The sequence below is a fragment of the Octopus sinensis genome, linkage group LG1, assembly GCF_006345805.1.
Source record: "Octopus sinensis linkage group LG1, ASM634580v1, whole genome shotgun sequence".
NCBI classification, from domain to species: Eukaryota; Metazoa; Mollusca; class Cephalopoda; order Octopoda; family Octopodidae; genus Octopus; species Octopus sinensis.
This window is the reverse complement of record NC_042997.1, coordinates 144,409,931-144,433,512: the sequence shown is the minus strand read 5'-3', so window position 1 is coordinate 144,433,512 and position 23,582 is coordinate 144,409,931. Positions and strand designations below refer to the sequence as shown.

Below are 23,582 nucleotides of genomic sequence, written 5' to 3'. Positions count from 1 at the left end.
ACAGAGAGGGAGAGAGAGAGATGCACAGAGAGGGAGAGAGAGAGAGATGCACAGAGAGGGAGAGAGAGAGAGAGATGCACAGAGAGAGAGAGAGAGAGAGATGCACAGAGAGGGAGAGAGAGAGAGATGCACAGAGAGGGAGAGAGAGAGAGATGCACAGAGAGGGAGAGAGAGAGAGATGCACAGAGAGGGGGAGAGAGATAAAGAGAAATGCAGACAGAGAGAAAGAGAAATGCAGACAGAGAGAAAGAGAAATGCAGACAGAGAGAAAGAGAAATGCAGACAGAGAGAAAGAGAAATGCAGACAGAGAGAAAGAGAAATGCAGACAGAGAGAAAGAGAAATGCAGACAGAGAGAAAGAGAAATGCAGACAGAGAGAAAGAGAAATGCAGACAGAGAGAAAGAGAAATGCAGACAGAGAGAAAGAGAAATGCAGACAGAGAGAAAGAGAAATGCAGACAGAGAGAAAGAGAAATGCAAACAGAGAGAAAGAGAAATGCAAACAGAGAGAAAGAGAAATGCAGACAGAGAAAGAGAGAAATGCACAAAGCGAGAGAGAGAGAGAGAGAAATGCACAAAGCGAGAGAGAGAGAGAGAGAGAGAAATGCACAAAGCAAGAGAGAGAGAGAGAGAAATGCACAAAGCAAGAGAGAGAGAGAGAGAAATGCACAAAGAGAGAAGAGAGAGAGAGAGAAATGCACAACAAGAGAGAGAGAGAGAGAGAGAGAGCGAGCGAGGCAGACAGACAGACACACAAAGACAATGAGAGAAACAAATAACGACAATCACAGTTGTCACTAATCAATGCCATTCTAATACAATTCACCACGATTCATTACATTATGGTGTGATCAATTTTATAGCTTTTTATGTTCAAAGTATATCAGCTATTGAACTCACCTCATGCTAAACATATTGTAATAATTACTACTGTTTAAAAATAAATCTTAGAAGATTTATTCTAAAATGCAAAACTCTTGGGATTTATCTTCATTGCCATAAACATGGTTAGGGAAACCATAATATTAGTTATTGCGAAATCCTTAACCATTGCTGTTGCCAAAGTTACTTATTCTTTTAAACATAAGCTCTGAAAGTTGTATTCCATGTGCAGCAAAGAGAAATGTCATTTTATCTCGTGTAATCTTAGTACAAACTTAAGCAGACATAAAATCCACATGCTAAATTCTTAGGGCAGGCCTTTACAGAATTCTTTTATCTTTCTTATATCTAATATCCATATATTTCGATCACTACGTCTCCATGTTAATGGGGGAGGGAAAAGAAAAAGAAAAAAAAAACGAAAAGCAAAGACCCTGAAAATAAGAAAATAAATCTCCCTCTAACAGAGAATCTAAAATTGACACATTGAAAGCCAGGCTGAATTGATTGACCACAGACTAAGACTAATATACATCACATATTTAACAGAAAATTTCCAGTTGACTGTCATGCCATGAAAACCACGAAGGAAGTCATGCAAACTAAATAGCCTTCAGGAAAGTTGATTTGCAGCAGTAGAATTGACAATATTTAAAACCAATATCGCTTTAGTGACATTTGTAAAATACCTTTAACATTAAACAATCAATAAAATATTCTGCAAATCTCCAAAATGGATGACAGTTATAACTGGCATCAACAGAATGATGCATCCGACTACCTATTGCTGGACAATGAAGAGAGAGGGGAGAGAGAGAAGGAGAGAGAGAGAGAAGAGAGAGAGAGAGAAAGAGAAAAAAAAGAGAGAGAGAGAGGGAGGGAGAAAGAGAAAAAAAAGAGAGAGAGAGAGAGAGAGAGAGTGTGTGGCAATGTTGTGGCTCTATATTAATCACAAGATCACTTAAAAAATTCTAATTCATTAAAATAGGTGGCCTGGGTTCAATTCCTGGCATGGGAATGTCAACATCATGTAGGTACAGGCATAGTTGTGTAATAAAGAAGTTCATTGTGCAACCACATGGTTTCACACACATTGTATACACGTAACAGATTTGTTTCTTTCAAGTTCCATCTACCAAGACTTTGGTTGGCAGAAGGCTATGGTAGAAGCCACTTGCCCAAGGCAATGCATGGAGAGACTGAACCTGAAACCATGGGTTGGGAAGCAAGCTTAACCACAGAGCAAGGTAAATATTTCATATATAATATATACCAAGACTCAAAAGAATCAATAGGTAAATGTAAAGAATAGCTTCATTTTGAGATAACAATAGTTCCAACAATTTCAACATTTAATGAATGCTAATGTTAAAGAACTTAACAGTAATTAAATAATTTGAGATTACAGGAAATGTCACATTTGAAGGAAAGCTTTTAAGTCATATAACAGATTAGAATCAAATACATCATCCTCGTTTAACTAAATACAAATATATTTAATTTGAACTTTATTTAAATTCTAGTTATTATAATAAAATCAATTCAGTCTTTAATCTACAATTAATTACATGTTGGATATTATTCCTGGAAAATCTAGAAAAGCAAACACAATCTTTGCATAATTGTAATTAACTTTTTTAAAATTAAATATAGTTAAGATTTAATGACAAAAGCCACACTTATTAGATTGCTAAATATTTAAAATTTCTATTTATATGAGAGAGGGGGAGAGAGAGAGAGGGGAGAGAGAGAGAGAGAGAGAGAGAGAAAGAGAGAGACAGAAGTAGACCAAATCAAAACAAACAGTCCGTAAAGGTTATACATGGATAAAGATTTTGAGGTAAGATTCAATTAAAAGAAAATTCTGTTTTACATAACAAAAATAAAATCTTTTTAAAATTCAGAAAATTATTACAATTTTAACATATTTGTTTATGAACACAGTGGAGTCATGTGAAAATGAAGATTCCATGTATTGTTAGAATTTCTTTATCCTCACATTCCCTATTAATATAATCAACATGGATTGACTCTTGACAAATAAGGTCTAATAAATATATTTCGTGTTGCTGTGAAATTAAAACATAGAATGACAGTTACTTTACTTTATTTCTATGTTGCACTTTAATATGCTCACAAAAAAAAGGGGGTAGAAATCAACTATTATCCCTCCCTCCCCCATTCCATAAAGTAGCTGTATCTATTATGCAAGATAGATTTTAAAAACTAAGAGGAAGCCTCAACATGGCTGCTTGACCGACAAGATAAAGCAGCCAATCTTCCTCAAATCACATCCTGGCATATGAGTCATATGTATAATGTTGATTTTTAACTAACCTGCTTTAGCATTCGATTTAAACATTTTAAGGATGTATTGAGATCTCTGAAGACTGGATAACCACTGCGTTCGGATATATCTGTGATGAGGTCATAACTTGTTTTTAGTTCTTCAAGTTCGCTGAAAGAATAAGAAAGAACAAGAATACAAAACGTTCACAAAAGGTTTACAATTCAAGATACATTAATATATTACGAGATCATGGTTTCACTTCTTAGACTGAGTGGGAGTGATGAGTTTTTGAGCAAAACACCTTCATCTCGTGTTGCTCTGCAATTACTTCAACACCTGACGTGGTACACTGTGCACCTGTTCAGATACCATCGATTTGATGGAATGAATGAGCTAATGTGCGTCACAAACATTTGCTTACTATAAACAACAACCCCAGTTCTTTTTTCATTTTGAAGTCTGGTACTTATCCTATCGGTCCCTTTTGCCAAGCTAAGTCACAGGGATGTAAACAAACCAACACCAGTTCTCAAGTGATGGAGGTAGGACAAACAAAAACATACATCTGACATGCTTCCTCAGTTTCTACCTAGCAAATTCTTTCATATGGCATTGGTCAACCCAGAGAGTTAGAGTAGAAGACATGCACTCAAGATGATGTGCAGTGGGACTGAACCCAAAACTACATGGTTGAAAATTAAGCTTCTTAACCACACAGCCATACCTTGGGAAGTTAGAAGAAGCGTTAGATCAGTGGAACAAATGCTTTGCTGTGTTTCTTCGAGTTCTTCACATTGTGAGTTCAAATTCCACAAGAATCGGCTTTACTTTCCATCCCTTATCAACCTCAAAGGGATGGAAAGTAAGAGTTACTGAAACAGACTGGGCAGATTGTCCATATAGCCATTTCTATCATGTATTTAGTGACGTAGGAATTTTCATCATCATCATCATCATCATCGTTTAACATCCGTTTTCCGTGCTAGCACAGGTTGGACGGTTCGACCAGGGTCTGGGAAGCCAAGAGGCTGCACTAGGCTCCAGTCTGATCTGGCAGTGTTTCTACAGCTGGATGCCCTTCCTAACGCCAACCACTCCATGAGTGTAGTGGGTGCTTTTTACATGCCACTGGAAACTGGCAGTGGCCATGATCAGTTGGTGCTTTTTACGTGCCACCAGCTTCCATTAAAATTTGTCTGAAACTTTCATACTGAACATAATGTTGCTACCAACATTTCAGAAGTTATTAATGAATGCTGAAAAGCTACCTCAAATAACAGTCGTATATATGTGTGTGTGTGAGCGAGAGAGTGAGATAGTGTGTGTGTGTGTGTGTCTCCTTGTCTTCACATTACATGATAGTCGTAGATAAGTTTCATTGTCATAAGCAGTATCATTCATTTAAAATAATCTGCAGACATATCTGGCCAGAGGGGAATATTACTTTATTACAAAACAGGTGGTTGGTGACAGGAGGGACATCCAGTAGTAGAAAATATATCTCAAATGATCTGACCAATGCAAGCATAGAAAAAGTGAACATTAAAAAGATCACACACACACACACGTAATAATCAGAGAGAGAGAGAGACAGTGTTTACATGTTTAAAACAACGTTGTGGAAAGAAACTTGATGTGGCACAAATATCAAAGTGGTTGCATATTTTGAAACTAAGCTTAAATTTTACTCAACTTGGTGTGTTACTGAAGGCTGATAGCTTACAGCTATGTAGACAATGTGTCATAATTCACAGAAAAAAAAAAAGAAAAAAAAATGAATTTGTATATTTATGTAGGTTTTACCACTTGAATTACTAGTATACTAATAACATGGTTATAAGCTGGTGCGTCTTTGAAGCAGAAGTTAAGGAAACAGACACAGAAAAAAAAAAATTACATGCACACACACACACACACACACACATTTTGGCATAATTTCCTCCAAGTTTTCTGTATCATCAGTACGTAACATCTTGTGTTTTCATTCATTGATTTTAAAACTTAAAGGATGGATGGATGGATATATATATATATATATATATATATATATATACACACACACACACACACACACGTCTGTGCATATCTCTATGTATATATATGTATTTGCTGCTTCATGTAATTACTTGATAAAAATATATTTATTCAAAGTAGGATAAGAATAAAAGAAGCTAGAGATAAATATCAATGAGATTAAATCTATAATTCTTCTTCAAGCAAATGTCATTTGTCATCAACTCTTCAGAGCCGTATTTTTAATGCCATGGAACTAAATCTGCTCTGGCAAATCTCAGATATTCACAGTCTCTGCCTATCAGGTATAATAGACGAGATAAAATAAAAAGGAAGAGAATTAAATGAGATATAGACACACACACAAAACATGTGCGCATGAACACACATGCTCTTTCTGTATCTCTCTCACTCACACACACAGCAATGTACATAAATGCACAGTTGTATCGATATATTTACATACAAGCACATATGCACACTAACACGCATGAACACACATCGAACAGAGTTTACAACACATACTTCCATGAATACAAATACTAAGCTGTCTCTCTCTCTGTGTGTGTGTGTGTGTGTGTGTGTGTGTGTGTGTGTGTGTGTGGTGTGTGTGTGTGTGTGTGTGTGTGTGTTGTGTGTGTGTGTGTGTGTGTGTGTGTGTGTGTGTGTGTGTGTGTGTGAGTGTGTGTGTGTGTGTGTGTGTGTGTGTGTGTGGTGTGTGTGGTGTGTGTGTGGTGTGTGTTGTGTGTGTGTGTGTGTGTTGTGTGTGTGTGTGGTTGTGTGTGTGTGTGTGGTGTGTGTTGTGGTGTGTGGTGTGTGTGTGTGTGTGAGTGTGTGTGTGTGTGTGTGTGTGTGTGAGAGAGAGAGAGAGAGCTGATGATAAAATTAGTACACTGTGAAAGAATCATTTAGATCAAAAGCTGCAGCTTACTAGAATTCACCAAAATCAATAGTGTGTGTGCATGCATGCACAAACTTATAATTTTATCTTTGCAGAGGTGCACATATGTATATGCAGACATCAAGTGAAACATGAATGGAGAAAGAGAGAGAGAGAGAGAGAGAGAAACAGTTTAACTGATAACATATCAAGTGTGAATAAGTATTAGGATAACTTTCAATTTGAAACATGAAATCAGAAAAATAGTAATATAACTTCAAAATGCGAAGTGTTGGCATTCATACCAGGCCAAAGAACATCACAAGTCCTAAAAGACAAAAGTATTTTTACCTTTTTGGGATCTTGCTCTCATTATCATGGATTACAAGCAATACCTGTCTTTGGCTTCCTGGAAGAGAAAATAACATTGTCAGAAAGCATTCATGGAATCAATGAGAAAGCTTCTACGTGGTCATTCAACCTGTTAGAAATAGCAGCTAAATCTCACTCATATCACAAACAACTGTCTTTAAAAAAATATATAGTTCTAGGAAAGTAAGAAAAAAAAAAAAAAGTATGGTCAGAATGCTTCAATGACAGTGTTAAACAATAGCAAGACTCAGTAGGGCTAGAAATAGTGGTCAAATCACACTATCTTAAAAAGAAAAAAAAAAATGAAAGATACATTGGACAATGTTGTACTAGATACATTATAGAAAATAAAATAAAAAGCTAGGGTTATCACAGTTGGGAAACCTATACTAAGTCTGTTCAATCAGATGACATATCAGTAAAAGGAATTAGTTCACTGCAGTAAGTAATTCTTCATTGAACATTGCCGCATCAACGGTCAAAGTTTACTGTGAAGTAAATAAAGAGATGCATTTAGCCTTAAAGGAATAAGTACTTGGAATGATGAGGTTAATGGAGTATGGTTAAGGTAATGACAGAAAAATTTTAAAGAGATAACAAAGAATTGTTATTTATTAAGATTTATTACCTAGATTATCGTAGTTTTTCGTAGTGTAGCCCAAGGCTAGCTCTGAATAGACTTATCTGATGATGATGGCAGCAGTTGATCTAGCTGAACTAAGGAAACTACAATTCCATTGTTTATTTTTCAAATAGCTGATACGATCTATCGGTTGCAATTCCTGACAAGATAGACCTATCTTGATTAACCCTTACTGCACTGATTAAATTTTTGTGTACTAACATGCAGACACTTTATTAAGTTGTTAAAATTGGCTGAAATTGATATCCCCAAGTTATGTACACAATAATAACTAAGTGTGCATACTAGGTCATATGAAATGTTGTGAATTCCAGTAAGTGTCCTACTAAAGAAAAAACAAATAAGCAAAAAAAGAAAAGAACCAAATTAACTCTGATCCAGTGTCTTAAGTACATACGTAGAACAGTGTACTTGGTTCCTGTATAGTAAGGGTTAGTATTATTAATATGAAATGGTAATTAAGACCTTAAGAGCAAGAGAAACTCAGGACAAGGGGAACAAAAAGGTTTAGTGGTAAAAAAAGAAAGAGGATTTGGAAAATATTTCCAGTCATGAATAATTTCCATTTTTTGGAAGTAAATTCTAACGACATTTCAAATTTCAGATGTTTAAAATTGAAATGGAAGCAATCGTTTTTAAAAGAGCGTCACCTGTCATTCATATTTAGGCAGTGAAATTATATGATGTGATAGTCATCAGAAGTACTAACTTCTAACTAAATACAAAATACAAGCCTACTGATGTTTGCTTAATACAAAATTTTGGCAATTACCATAACCTAATTTTTTAGAATGTATTTTGTATTATACTGTTGTCCCTTGTTTTACACAGTAAATTGGTTCCTTCACTCATGGTGCAAATCAAAACCATGTAAAACAAGAGAGATACTTTTTTTAAATGGTATAAGAAAATAAACATTTATTGAAATGAGCGTAAGTGGTTATTGTGCATGTATATATCTGTTTTGACCCAGACCATGCTAAAGTGAAACCATGCATATCACATACTATGTACATTGAGTAAGAACTGTTTGTATGTATATCTCCATGTTGGCTTTATGTAACAATAAAAACTTATCTCCTTATAATCTGTATATCAACATTTTTACTTAACATTAAACTATAGTGAAACAGATCTTAAAAAATACTCTAAAACAGAGCAAGAATTTTAATATTTCAGATAATGAATATACTATTTATATATTACATACATTTGCAAAACAAAAGCATTTACTGAAGGTTTGTGTTTAAAAATTGGGATCCAACAAACTAATTACAAGTTCACTGCATTTCTGATTATTTGCAGTACTTTTCTCACACAGCTTTTAACAAGTACATTTGAGAGAGAAGAAATCAAAGTTTGATAGCTGTTTAGCTATTATATGATGTAAGATTGATAAGCCAGATGACATACAGACAAGCTTTCATTCCAAGATATTTTCAGGCTGATTAGTCAAACTTGTCAGTGTCAGAACCAATCAGAATTTAGCAGTCACTTCATAAATTGTAGTTCACCAGGAAACACTGTTACTCAGTTGGCAATAAAGTAACCAAACATAGCAGACACCTAAAGTGTTGAGTAAGACAAACTTATTCAAAATTATCTATTAAGAAATTACTACAGGGAATTTGGAGATGTAGATCCAATTAATGAAGCAAAGAAAGGTTTAGCAATTACAGTGTAGCTCTTTTAGATCTGCTTGGAGCTTTATCGAACTCTTAAGTTATAGGTGAAATGACACAAAACATAAAATTATATGGCAGCATCATAGCTACAAGTGAACTGCCTAGGAAAAGTAAAAGTGTGTGTACACATACAGATATGTATATACAGTATCTTTTTCTGCCTCCTGAGGTTTTATCAAAATTTTCTTGTTTATGTTTTGTGCATTGATAGGATACAATTTTATAAAGGACAATGCAAAATAACATGGGACAATGCGATGGTAGTGGAGCCAGTAAAACACTCAGTGCTTAATGTGGATTCATTAATGGATGGAACTTGGATTTACCGTTTCTGCTATTGTAGAATGCAGTATTAGTTTTAGTTACATTAACAGTCAGAAAAAGGTTACATTAATGGCAACATATATAGCATGGTATAGATGAGCATAATGAAATGTAGACAATGGGATGGGAGACAGAGAGAAAGAGTGAGAGAGAGAGAGAGTGTGTGTGTGTGTGTGTGTGTGTGTGTGTGCGTGTGTAAATTATGTAAATGCACAATGTAAAATATACATACCAACTGAATAAGCTATTTCAATCAAAGATGAACTTGCACGGGTTCGGTTATCAATGACAAACAACAACACTTCCGAAGCCTACAGAGAAAGAAGAGAAAAATAGGAAAACATTAGCAGAGATGCAGAAAAAGACACCTATTCATCAATTTCTGAATAAGATCTCAATGAAAAAGAAAAGGGGAAAAAATCTCCAAAATATCTTATCGCATGTATGCATTGAAACCAAGAGGTGGAGAAGTCGTGTACAGGCGCTTCATATTAAACTGACAGAATCAGCAATAAATGTGGAAGCAGCTAAATCTTTATATATATATATATATATATATATATATATGTATATATATATATATATATATATATTATATATATGTATATATATATATAAAGCTGAAGTTGTCTGTGTATGGCAGGTTTGGCAGCCTTCAATTAACACTATCTCCTCCGAGACCCTGTGGCGCAAGTTGACCAAAATTGAGAGTATGATAGAAGAAGGCTTGTTCTTCCTTCCGTAGAAGAAAAAATTCAAATTGGACCATGTTAACATCAAAAATTATTTACATCAAAAAGGTGGGGTTTTTTTTCTATGAAAAGCCCTATTTTTTTTTACCATTTTTTTACTGCTGTGTCGCCATTTTTCAGTGTATTTCAACCAGAAAAATGTTCACCTAAAGAGAATAACAACCTATATAATGCAAAATTTTTACTTTTCAAAAATTCCAATTCTAAAGGGTCGAAACAAACCCGAGCAACGCCGGGCGATACTGCTAGTATATATTATAACTATGTTAAATGTTGCATTCTGTTGTCCTATTAAGATAAGCCTAATCTAGCTTTAGAGGTATTTTATGTAAAATAATTGTTTTAACTAGTAATTTTTCTGTCTAGTTTCAGTTTTCAATAAGTAATGTGTTTCAATGCCCGCTTTGTTGTAAATATAGTCTGCTGGCATAAAAAGTGTATCTGATTTTAATGTTATAGTCATGATGTTTGCCACTTTCAGTTTTCCGAATTTGTACATTACATCGGTCATCTGACAATTGTTTAAGCTTTTGTAGTTTGAGAACACTTAAATATTATCACAGCAATCATTAATACTAGTTTGTAATTGCATGTATTCAGATTTATGTTCATTTTTTCATGAAAAGTTTGTCGATTTTATAGACAATCTTTTTGCTCCAATTAATAGACTGTGTAGCTGTTTGACTTTACTTGATTTGTATGTGGTTTTTAAAAAAGACTTTATAGATTGCTTTTTAGTTTATTTATATATCTAATGTGTTATTCTACTCATTTCTTTTTACATTGCTTCGTTTGTAGAGAATTTATAGGCTCTTTAAAATAGGGATTTTACAATACACATTTACTGTATATTGGGATTAATTAGTGTTTATAGAGAATACTGATAGATTTCCAGTGAAAAGTTCATCTAATGGTCTGATTATCTCATGCTGAGGTATATCAGTTAAATAAAAGCCATAGCTAGCAAGATATATCTAAAACCAAGGTTGTTGAGTCAAATTTTCATTTAAACTAAGGTTGATATGGATATTTTTCATGTCTTTCAGACAATATTTTCAAATGTGTATATCAAAGTGATATCATTGACATGCTAATTGTAAAGTGAGTGAGCAGTATGCATGCATGTGTGTGTGTTGAAATGAGTTTTCTGCATTGGCCATGTTGAATACAATTGTAGAACTCAATTGTAATTCCAATCCTTTATTGCAAGAAAACAGAATATTTGCCAACAGTGGTCAGCTTTCAATTCTAAGTATATGCAGATTGCATTTTTCATATAACCATTGGTAGAAATGATTTCTTTGGGTAGTATATAGCTGTTCAATTCAGTTTCTTCTAAAATCGCCATCTACTTAATATAGTTTGGCATTCTTATGAGCTGTGATTTTATTGGAGAAAAATTAAAGGTTATGTTGTTTGATAAACTCTTGTTAACACACAAAACTGAGAAACAAATAAAATGAATAAGATGCACCTCATTTTGAAATGCAACTCTTCCAGATACTTAAAACTGATCCGTGAAAGTCATCATAAAACGACATGTCACATGAAGGTTCATCAAAACTATATATATACATTTAATATATAAGCAGGCCAGATAATTAACCCTTATGTTACCACATTTCTGATGAAATACACTATCATTGTTTCAATTTTGAAAATCCTGAAGAATTTAATGAAATTACTTTGTCATTATTAGATCAGTATTTGAAACACAAAATGAAATTTTGATGTAAAATTTTAATTCAGATCACTTAAAAACAATAAGTTTGTATAATAAATTCAGAAAAGTCTCAAGCAGGTTGGAATGAAGAAAAAAAAAGTTCCCAGCAAAGAAGTTATGGCTAATATGACTAAGTTATTGCTTATCTAATATGGCTCAGTTATCTTTTATATCTTACTTATTTCAGACATTAGACTGCAGCCACGCTGGGACACTACCCTAATAAGCCCGGTACTTATTCTATCAGTCTCTTTTGCCAAACTACTAAGTATGGAGATGCAAACACACTGACATTTATCAAGCAGTGAGTGAGGGACAAACAATCACACACAAATACAAACAGGCTTATTTAAGTACCCCTTCAACTAAATCCACTAACAAAACTTTGGTTAGCTCAAGAGTAGAGTAAAAGAAACTTGCCCAAGGGGCCATGCAAATGGGACTGAACCTTGAACCATGTGGTTGAGAAGCAAACTTCTTACCACATAGCCATGCCTGCACCTACTGTTACATCATTTGAATGCGAGTTATAGTTAATAAGCTAAAGTTTTCTCTCAGTACTGCCAGTGTTCAAATATGATGCATCTTAGTGATCTGTGCCTGGAAAACACATCTAAAAAGAATGCTATAAGTGCAATGCGTTGTTCTTATTGAATTATTGGAAATTTCCCATAGAGATTAGTACTGACATATGGAAGGATAAAGACAGAAGCTGTGACTGAATTTTGAAAATCCTAATGGAAAACAAATGCAGAAATTTAAACAATATTTGCATAACAAATGGCAATTATTGGATATTTACAAAATTCACATGTTTGACCCATTGCTAGTTATTTTATAGTAATCTAATTGAAGAATTTAATCTATATAACCAAAATGTTTGCATTAAAATATTTTAATTCTATAAGTATCTTATTTACCATATTGTTTATGCAGTTATTCTCAAGTTAAGAAAATCATGAACAGATAAACTTGATTTTTCTTGTGTGCATGTGTGTACATGGGGTTTCAAGTTTCACCTAACAGCTTATTCAACCAGTGATGAGAAATTTTCCTTCACCCCAGTCTAGGGCTAAAATGAGAATAGGCTTTTAAAGCTCTTACAATATTATATACATACGAGGGGGGTGCCAAAAAGTTCTTGGCTTTAAGGATATTGCAAAAGGCCTGGTTCTTTTACAGGGCATAGAAAACTGAAAGAACACTGCAATATGAATCTGAGAGGAGAATATACTAAATAAAATCATAATTAACTGATCCTCCTTTTACCCAAAGCCAGGAACTTTCAAATACCCCCTTGTACATAAACATACAAAGGATATTTGATGGCAAAAGAATGCATGAGCATATTAGATGTATCCCAATTTCAACAGTGCATACTCAGGAAAATAATTTTCAATGCATTAAAACAAGTAATTAGCCTCCACCCACAAAATTTACATATAAGATGCTGGGTGATTGAGATTTAGGGGGAAATGTGCATTATATGCCCACACACACACACACAGGGAGAGAGAGAGAAGAGAAAAGAGAGAGAAGGCAATCTTTATATCCAACTGAACATGGAGGTTTTGTTAGAAGACCAAATACTTGGCTCTCAGTGTTCTAACAAAACATCCACATTAAGTTGGATATCAAGATTGCTGTTTGGTATTAATACTGCTTCTGTTGCTATATAATATTACAAAGAAAAATTACACAACTGTCTGTATAAGCTGTTAGGCAAAAATTGAAGTTCCTGTCAAAACTAATCTCATAATAAATTTGAATTTACTTTTAGCATAGATTTCACCACTACCACCACCAGTAAATGTCTTGTTATTCTTAAAATTCCAACCGTAAAATTAACATTTCATATATATATACACATACATACACAAACATACATACATAGCCATTTATTCCCCTATTAGTTCCAAGACAAAGTAGGTAAGACCATTTCAAAGAAACTATATTTAATAAGAATGATATATTCCATTCCATTAGATTGATTCCCAGAGTTACACTGATAATAAAACAAAACAGCAACACGAAGCAAAAGTATATTTTTCAAAGAAAATGCCTTCTCCATGTCACAGACATGTCAAAGAAAAGATTCTGTATCTAAAATTCATTCAAATTACAATCCACTGTTTTCTCAATTTCATGTAATTTCCCATATTTGATGCATATTCTGATTTAACATGATAATACACAGAATGCTTGATGTTTCTTTCTTTTATTTTATGCTTCAATTAGATTTTTTTTTCCCCTTTTTTTTAAAATTTGATTTAAATTCTAAGATATCATTCATCATTTTAATTCAGTCATTGCAAGAAGAAATATATTACTTTACTTTTATTTGCCAATGTACCGGATATAATATACACTATGTACAGAGAGGATTTGTTGGTTGACATCAAATTAAACAAGTTACTGTGTCTTAATGAGATTGTGTAGTAGCATGAAATATATAAACCGTTTTTCGAACATCGTTTCCCCAACATGTTTCTGGCAAAATTAAAGACTTTTTCTTTTTGTTACATGATGTTCTAAAACTGAAAACTACCAGTTATGTAAGGTGTGGTTAGATACTTTTACAAAGTTGTATATGGATGGTCGCTATGGAGCTTCAAGATTACAGGCCATTTTATTACTCAACGCTGAGTCATAGTGCTAGTACATGCATATACAGCTGCATGTATGCACACATACATGCGAGTACTGTCCAAACCTCTGACCAATCACATACAGCTAGCTGGCATTCAATTGGCGTATCAAGTTTTCGTGCATTTTGATTGGGTTTTGGATAGAAAAGTCACTTCTATTGATTTTTTTAATGGCTTTGCGGGGTGACTGGGGATATGTAAAGATGTGCAAGGCCACCCTTGGACGGTTTTGAATGACAATAGAAAGTGCAAGCCCTCTAACTGAAATATTGTGGATTTGTATAAAGGACACACACACACAGACATTTTGCCGTTTATATATATATAGAGATTAAACAGTGGGCAGTATCTCCACACACACATGGATCCATATACTCAAAGAAGAGGAAGGAGCAATGTTTCATATTCACAACAGGTTTAAATGAACATTTTTCTTTCAACTAAATCTTAGTTCAAGTAACCCATTCTTATCCTTCAAATCCCCTCTCATTTTAAATCTACCCACCATCTCACCTTTTCCTGCTTCTCTTTCTCTTTCTTTCTCCCTCTCACTACTTCCTGTCTACATGTGTAGCTTGCCGGTCTTGTATTCCCCTCAGCTGCTACCAGTTTTTCAAATGGAGGATGTAAAACTGCATTTTTTTTTTATTAACCTTCTGTCATCTTTAGTTAGTTAATTTTTTTGGCTCAAAAAGCAAGGCCATGTAGGGTGACATGGAGTTATGTACAGGGTGGTGTTCATGCAAAGAGTTCAGGCCATTTCTGGTCAAGGGAGACTTTGAACCGAGTTCTGAAGAATTATCTAAAATATTAAATACTCCACTACCCATTGCAATTTCACTGTACCCTCTCCCTCTTGTGAACTGGAAAAAGACAAAGAAGAGATCTTCAACACTACAAAGATGAGCTAAAGTCAATTCTGAAGCACACCAGCTTTGACACCGTGGCTTTTGAGATGACTGTAACCAACCGACAAAACATAATATTGTTTGAAAGAGAAAGAAGAGGAGGAGAGACAATGGCAACAGAAGGCCAGACTGCAGCAACCACAACTGACTTCAACATTCACATGTGGCCAATTCCACCACATGTTTTATGTGAAGATTGGCTTCATTAGCCACATTCCCCACTGGCATTAATGGTCCAAATATTCATGCAGGAAGAAAAATTGATCCTCAGATCCAAATGACAAGCAGATGACAAGATTATATAAAATCATTGTTTTAAGCATCATATTTTCAGACAGAATTCATTGAAGTAAATTTTTCTATGGCCAGATGATGCCCTTCTTGTCACCAACCCTCACCTGTAACGTAAGGTAATATATTTCCATGATCAGACACATTTTCCCAGAATATAGGAAATGGGGGACATTGCTTGCATGGCAGCATCCTTCATTTACAACTATTAAGTAATGTCAAAACAAGGAGACACCAACATATAAAGACACACACACACACACACACACACACAAAACGGGCTTCTTGTACTTTCCATGAACTAAATCCACTCACAAGGACTTAGTAGGCCCAGGGTTGTATTAGCAGACATCCAATGTTCTACACAATGAGACTGAACCCCAACCTATGCAGCTGGGAAGCAAGCTTTTAACCACCCAGTCACACCTGCCTGCATATGTGTGTGTGTATATATATAGGGACACATGGCTTAGTGGTTAAGGCGATGCACTCAAGACTGTGGGTTCGATTCCCAGACTGGGCAATGAGTTGTGTTCTTGAGCAAACACTTCATTTCATATTGCTCTGTGACCATTTCAACATCCAACTTGTAGCACCTGTACAGGTAATGTCAAGCTTAAACAAATCATTTGTGTAGTTGTTCGGTAAGAAATTGTCAAACCCTCATGTCATCTAACGACAGGAAAGTCCATCATATATATACACTCTTGTTTCAGTCATTTGACTGCAGCCATGCTGGAGCATCCCCTTCAAACAAATCGACCCCAGGACTTAATTTTTTAAGCCTAGAACTTATTCTATCAGAGGGGTGTGTGTGTGTGTGTGTGTGTGTGTGTGTGTGTGTGTGTGTGTGTGTGTGTGTGTGTGTGTGTGTGTGTGTGTGTGTGTGTGTGTGTGTGTGTGTAGGTATATATATATATATATAGATAGAGAGAGAGATATGACAGGCTTCTTTCAGTTTCCATCTCAAATCCACTGACAATGCTTTTGGTCAGTCTGAGACTATAGTAGAAGACATTTGCCCAAGGATTATATACATTCTTTCTGCTTGCCTGACTACTACACTGCAGGTTTACAAGTATAGCTTTAGTACAGGGATGGTGAAACCCTTACCTGCAGGTACAATTGTGCCCGCAAGCCCAGTTTATTGCATCTGCAGGCTGCTATACTTGTATATATAAAATATGGTAAATTTTTTAATTTATACATTTGCATGCCTATTTGCAACATAGGTTGTGTTTCTGCTACAACTTAAAATGGTTTGACTAACAGAAAATCGTCTGGTAATTGCCATCTGAATAAAAATTTTGTCATCACTATAAAACACATATTGCTAGGTTTGTACCACCCCCTTGAGACAACTACACTCTAGCTGAAAAATGTAGAATACCTCATAAGTAATACAAACATCTCAAATTCAGGTGGCGTTAATGAAAATGTTACATATTAATTTAATGTCTTAAACTTACCTTTATTAATGTATATCGAATTATACATAGATATATACAAGATTTACACTGATATAAGAGTTAGAACTTGTGATCTGCCAGCAGACCTTTCTCTTTGGAAAATTTTGCCTGTCACACTAAAAAGTTTCCTCACCCCTGCTTTAGTAGTTTCATGATAGAAATAAAGATAGCATACAATTTTTACTGCTTCACTTTGTTTCTACCCCTCTTTTGCTTAGTCTCTTCACAATTCTTTATCACGGCACTAGTTTATTTTTAGAAGTAATCCATAAAAATCTGTCTCTTATGTTTGGGAAAAACCACTAGCTTGTCAAATTTACTTTCACCAGCAGAGTTAAAGGATGACAATTCTTTCATAAATACTTGCTTTACACATCACTGTTTTTTAAAGGATTTTTTCTTTAAACTCAAAGGTAGATTTATCTATTCTAAGAGATGTTGAGGATTATGTCAATGTTTCAAAATATTTTGGATGAAAGAAGATTAATGAAGCAAGAAAAACATTTCACATTTTCATAGATTTAAAAAAAAGCCTTCACAAAAATTTTCCTACATACCATTTTGGCCTCATGTTCTTTTCCTATTTGATGGACGTCCCATTTTTCCACTTGCTGGTAAAAAGAGAAAAAAAAAATCTATTAGCTGAATTTTATCAATATTATCTCAGTTTAGATCAAGATTATCAAGAATATAGGTGTAGGAGTGGCTGTGTGGTAAGTAGCTTGCTTATGAACCAATTGGTTCCGGGTTCAATCCCACTGCGTGGCACCTTGGGCAGGTGTTTTCTACTATAGCCTCAGGCTGACCAAAGCCTTGTGAGTGAATTTGGTAGACGGAAACTGAAAGAAGCCCGTCATATATATGTATCTATACATGTATGTGCGTGTATATATTTGTGCTTGTCCCCCAACATCACTTGACAACCAATGCTGGTGTGTTTACGTCCCCGTAACTTAGCGGTTCGGCAAAAGAGACCGATGGAATAAGTACTTGACTTACAAAGAATAAGTCCTGGGGTCGATTTGCTCGACTAAAGGCGGTGCTCTAGCATGGCCAGAGTCAAATGACTGAAACAAATAAAAGAGTAATATATCTAAACAATAAATTATCTGATAAAGGAAAATGAAATAAATGAAACTCCTAGATTTGACCTACAAGATATAACAGCCAGATTTCCTTCAAAGCTTGCAACCACCTAAAGAAAAGAAAAAGGCAGTGGTATAATGGATAATGTATTCCTGGGTTTATGAAAATGTCTGGTTGGTCATGTCTGACCATAAAGTAACCTCATCAGGTGATTCAGGACTGAAAAACAACACCCCTTTTTATATATATTTGTGTATAAAGTTAGAAGTTACTAAGAATTAATATCGTAATACAGGTTTAAAATATTCTATTTTTGGTCTCATTTTTGCTATTTTTTAATGAAAATAACAGGTCAAAAAAAAAAAAAAAAATTAAGGATGCAGAGATAGAAGAAACAATTCAGTTCAGTAGATACATATCAGCTCTATCTTATCAATGCCAGTCTAGAAAACTATTGTAAAAACCCATGTAATTTGTGCACCTGTGTAAATTACGCAGGTGACTTTCAGGATAAAAATTGTTAAAAAAAGCTTCTACTCATGTAAAATTCGCACCCAAAAGTTTTCAAAATTGCCAATATGGCCAAGGGGAAAAGGTTTTTAATTTAGTTGTATTTAGCATAATTTCACTTATTAGATTTTATTAAATTTTCATTAAATAAAAATAACTTCTGTTTAACAGGTATCACATTGAAAGCTATTAAATTACAAAGTGTTTGTGTTTATAATAAACTTTATTTTACATTTCTTGCCCACAAGAGATTATGTCTGATCTTTAGCATACTTCTGTATGTCTTTTCAAATCACAATCACAGGAAAAGTTGTTGATAATTCTTAACAAAAACAAAGCTGATAAATACACACTAGTGTTGCAAATTAAGTTTAATTGCCAATAAACATCAGCTTGGATGACACTTTACTCAACCAACAGAGGAAGGTGACCAATCAAACTGATTATGTAAACAGAATTCTGATTGCTTGAAAGTGTCTTGTCTCAAGCTCAGATTTTTTGCCTATTCTTGTCGGAACCTTTGAAACAGAGTATCGAAATTTTAATCACTTTCACACTTATAAAATGTCAAGCAAACTTTAAAATTTGTCATTACCATTTTAGCCAGGAAACCAAACTGATAGTTTGGTAACCTGCTAAAATAAGCATTAAAAATTGAAAGGAGAAAATAAACAGCTTTGCAAGTTTACCTCACTGTTTACTGAACAAAAGAGGTGCGAAATTTAAGAAGCAACTTGTTAGAATATACAAGTCTGTGAGGAGACCTAAACAAGAATAGCAAAAATCTACTATACCAAAAGAACTGATAATACATACATTACAAGTGTTCTATGAAGAAAACATAAGATTGCTGTATAATTCAACATGAATGTGAAATGACATTAAACATCGTATAAGGTAAATGAAGGTTGCTGTAGGAATGCTAAGTCATATATTCACTTAGTGAGTTTACAAGCACAAGGATGAATTATGTTAGGTGCAGTAAGGGCTAGTAGCAGTGATGAATTTCATTGTCCTAACATGGAGAAAGTGACCAATAGCTTTCTGGAGGTAAACACAAGCTAGACTTCTTAAGCAGAGAAAAACTGATCTATTTAAGGAAATTGCTGAGCTTCATTGTGATAGGTAGAAACTCCAAGTAATGTAAAATATGGCCCAGACCATGATTACCAGAATGAATGTCAAACTTCAAAAAGTAATTAACCATTTAATGGTTTTAGTCAATTTATACAGAAAAAGTAAGCATTATACTGTCCAGCATAAATAAAAGTCAACCTCATTTTTTCTGTAAAAATCTATTCTGACATTAAATGAGTCAACTTCCCATATGAGTGTTTACATTTGTACCTCATTTTTCAACAAAAATTCTAAAAAAAGTTCTGGAAACAATCTACTCATGTAATTTACACCCCCCCTAAAATTTTTGTTTTTGTGAAAAAAAGTGTGTAAATTACATGGGTTATTACAGTACTTAATCAGTTTGGTGGGGAAAAGGATAAGGAATTGAAAATTTGTACAATATTTAAAGATGAAAAAAAAGATACAATTTTGATATAAAACCAGTATCTGTTCATCCAAGTCATTAAAAAGGGTTGGCAATAACATAGAAAGCATACAACTCTTTAATAACAATAAGATTAACAAACAAGATTACTAAGTAAACAGAATAATTTACAAAGGGCAGGGAATTCACCTATCTTTGGGTAGAATATATTTGAAGCAGAAAAATAAAGTAACCAGACACTTCCAGCTAAAAGTGACCCAAATGCTAAAACTTCACACGAGAAATATCATTTGTAGAGAAAGAAAAAAAAAGGAATTTGTGGTTTTATGCCATTCCAAAGAGTATTAATACAGCTATTAGAGCAACACTCACAGAACAGAAATATCAAAACAGTGTAAGGAGTTTTATAGAGAATTTATCAGAGTTGTTGAAAATTTTCGAATATCAACAAATCTGCTTAGAATTAGTAGAATAAAAAAGAAAATATATTCTAAATTGTAAAATACAATTTCTATGGAAACATTTTTCAAATTAGCTATTCATACAATGCTGCTAAGACAGTCTAGTTGACATAGCAATATTAAAAATCATTTGATGTCTGTTTTACCATGCTGTCGTAGGTTTGATTGTTTGACAATATCCAGTGAGCTCCAGTGACAGCTTTGGCAGGATTTCAATGGCTGGATGCCCTTCCTTATGCTAAACACTTTACAGAGAATACTAGGTTCTTTTCAAGCCATCAGCACTAGTGATGTTGCTGAGTAGCTTGCAAGACAGAAAATAAAATATCTATCTAAAACTAAATCCAAAAATTTAGAATATCGAAGTATATCATCATCATCATCATCATCGTTTAGCGTCCGTTTTCCATGCTAGCATGGGTTGGACGGTTCAACTGGGGTCTGTGAAGCCAGAAGGCTTCATCAGGCCCAGTCAGATCTGGCAGAGTTTCTACAGCTGGATGCCCTTCCTAACGCCAATCCAATATACCTTGCTAATATTATGGAAAATGGCTAATGTCCATCCTCATCCATCAGAAAAGGTAGTTGCACATTAAGGGCAAATATGCAATATAAGCAAGAGAAGATGCTGCACTAATTGTTGACATACGAAAATATAAGCAACCTGCTGGATAGCAAAAACTAACAAAGACAATATATATATATATATATATATATATATATATATAGATAGATAGATAGATAGATATTACACACACATACATACATAGATAGATAGATACACATACTGACAGGGAGAAGTATTCAAGAAGGAAAACCAATAAAGATAAAAATATAGAAGGAAATAATCTTAAATTTCAGAATATTGTGCACTGTTAATGAGAACACTAGATCAATACAAATGGTATGTATTGAATATCCATCCAGAGCTCTGCCAACATGGAAAACAGATATTCAAATGATTATGACTTAAACTTTGTCTGGTTGCTCAAACTTAAGTAATATTTGTCAATAAAATGAATACGTATTTTGCAGAAAGACTTATGTAAAAATTATTTGGAATAAAACATGATTATCTGAGAATATTTAGAATTAAAAAAGAAAAAGTTATTTTTATCTCTTTTACTTTCAGAATGACATTCTAGGAAGTAATCAAAGTGTATCAACATTTCACCAGTAATAATGATTCAGTGAAGAGAAAATGTCAATAAAGAAAGAGTGAACTTTAAATGAATGACAACATTTCCAGAGAGATGAACAAAATAAAATACAAATATTTGGAGAAATGTGAAGCAGAAGACAATGAGATTAGGAAAAGCAGAAGAAGGCAATGACAGGAGAAGTAGAAAAAAAAATTTGTTAGAAGTTCAGCTGGCTCACGTAAGTCAAGTGTTTAGAGAAAAACAATGTATTAACTTCGTATGATATTCAACTTAGTTTTCTTTGTTTTATAAATTTTAACAAACAAAAAATTGCACTTCCTGTCAAAGTTTAAATGATAGGCCTCTTGGAGTGGAAAATTTACAAGATTATTAAATTTAAAGGCATCCAGACAAATAGCTCACTCCAGCATCAAAATCAACTTCACAAATTCTGTAAACAGGTTTATTAAAATGTTTGTTTTCTAAGACCTCGAGATTATGTAATTATAAAGTTTCATTTTAAAACTGAAAAGAAAGCTAAGGTCTTTTTTTTTTTTTCAATGATATACCAACTCCAAAAGGAAATTACAACGATTAAAATACTATGAATGCTAATTAATAAAAAAAAAAACTGATATTAAATATGTAGTTTAAATGTAATTTATCTTTTACTTGTTTCAGTCATCAGACTGTGGCCATGCTGGGACACTGACAGTTTAGTTGAACAAATCGACACCAGTACTTAAGTCTGGTACTTATTCTAACAGTCTCTTTTGCCAAATTGCTTAGTTATGGGATGTAAACAAACCAACACAGGTTGTCAAGCAGTAGTGGGGGACAACCACACACACACAGGCTCCCACACTGTCTACTAAATTCATTCACAAGGCATCGTTTGACCCATGGTATAGTAGCAGATAAAAATCCAAGATGCTGCACAGTGGGTCTGAACCCAAAACCCAGTAGATGCAAAGCAAGCTTAACTGCACAGCCATGTCAGCACCTATATAGATAATTGTAATAAATATCTCAGCTTGCTCTAAACTAATTATCATAGAATACAGAATAAATGTTTTTAAGGAAATTCAATTGCTATTATTTTTTCTTCAGATTCAGGCTTGTTCCTTCCTGAGAAGAGTATAAGAAAAACTGACTGAAGACTGTTGAAAACAATGCGACAGGAAAAGACATTGTTGTCGACCAAGTTAATTCAAAGAGGAAAGCTACTACAAAAACGTATTCAACACTGGCTTTAACAAGACCTAATCAAGAAATGAATAGGTTTTTTTCTTTTTCCCCCCCTCTTTGCTTATATTTCTATAACAATGCTTCAGTATTTCCACATATCTGTTATATCATCATCTGTCCATTTTCCCATTTACTATTTAGATATTGAATGGAATGATATTTAATCAAATAGAAATTTCCAGAGTTCACTGTACACAGCCAACAACTTTTACTTTGAAGATTTTGTTTTTTTTTCTTTGTGTGGTTGTTGGATTATCATATTAAATCTAACATTTACAACAAAATGTTATTGGGTGGGTGGGGGGAGAAACTAATGCAGAGAATGGAGAAGCAGAAGCACCAACTATGAAATTAACAATGTGCTAGAAATACATTAACAATTGCCTCTAAGCAAAAGTCAAATGTTAATGATCTTCATGAAGTATTATTATTATTATTGTCATAATAATAATTATTATTATTACAAAGGTAGCAAGCTGGTAGAATTATGACTGCTTGGCAACAGTTCTGACATTTCACATAGATGGGTTCAAATTCTGTTGAACTTGAATTTGCATTCCATTCTGAGGTTGATAAATTACGTACCAGCTGTAAACTGGGGGTTTGATGTAATTGAATTACCCACTCCTTTGAAGCAGCTGGCCTTGTGCCAAAATTTTAAATCATTGAAAGTGGCAAGCGGGCAGAATCATCAGCATGCAGGGAAAAATGCTTTGTCAGATTTCTGACTGATTACATTCTGAGTTCAAAC

The 23,582-nt window shown here is 34.0% G+C and overlaps 1 protein-coding gene across 5 annotated transcripts in view; it reads right to left on the bottom strand.

Annotated features, from left to right (window-relative positions):
- The window catches only part of LOC115214842, a 206,426-nt gene that overhangs the window by 27,275 nt on the left and 155,569 nt on the right, over nucleotides 1-23,582 (bottom strand). For all 5 annotated transcript variants that reach the window (XM_036505572.1, XM_029783879.2, XM_036505575.1 and 2 more), the window contains 4 exons: nucleotides 17,438-17,491; nucleotides 9,322-9,400; nucleotides 6,417-6,474; nucleotides 3,220-3,340 (listed from right to left, as the gene is read on the bottom strand). In XM_036505572.1, coding sequence (XP_036361465.1) covers nucleotides 3,220-3,340; nucleotides 6,417-6,474; nucleotides 9,322-9,400; nucleotides 17,438-17,491 — 312 coding nt within the window. The remainder of the gene's footprint in view (nucleotides 1-3,219; nucleotides 3,341-6,416; nucleotides 6,475-9,321; nucleotides 9,401-17,437; nucleotides 17,492-23,582) is intronic.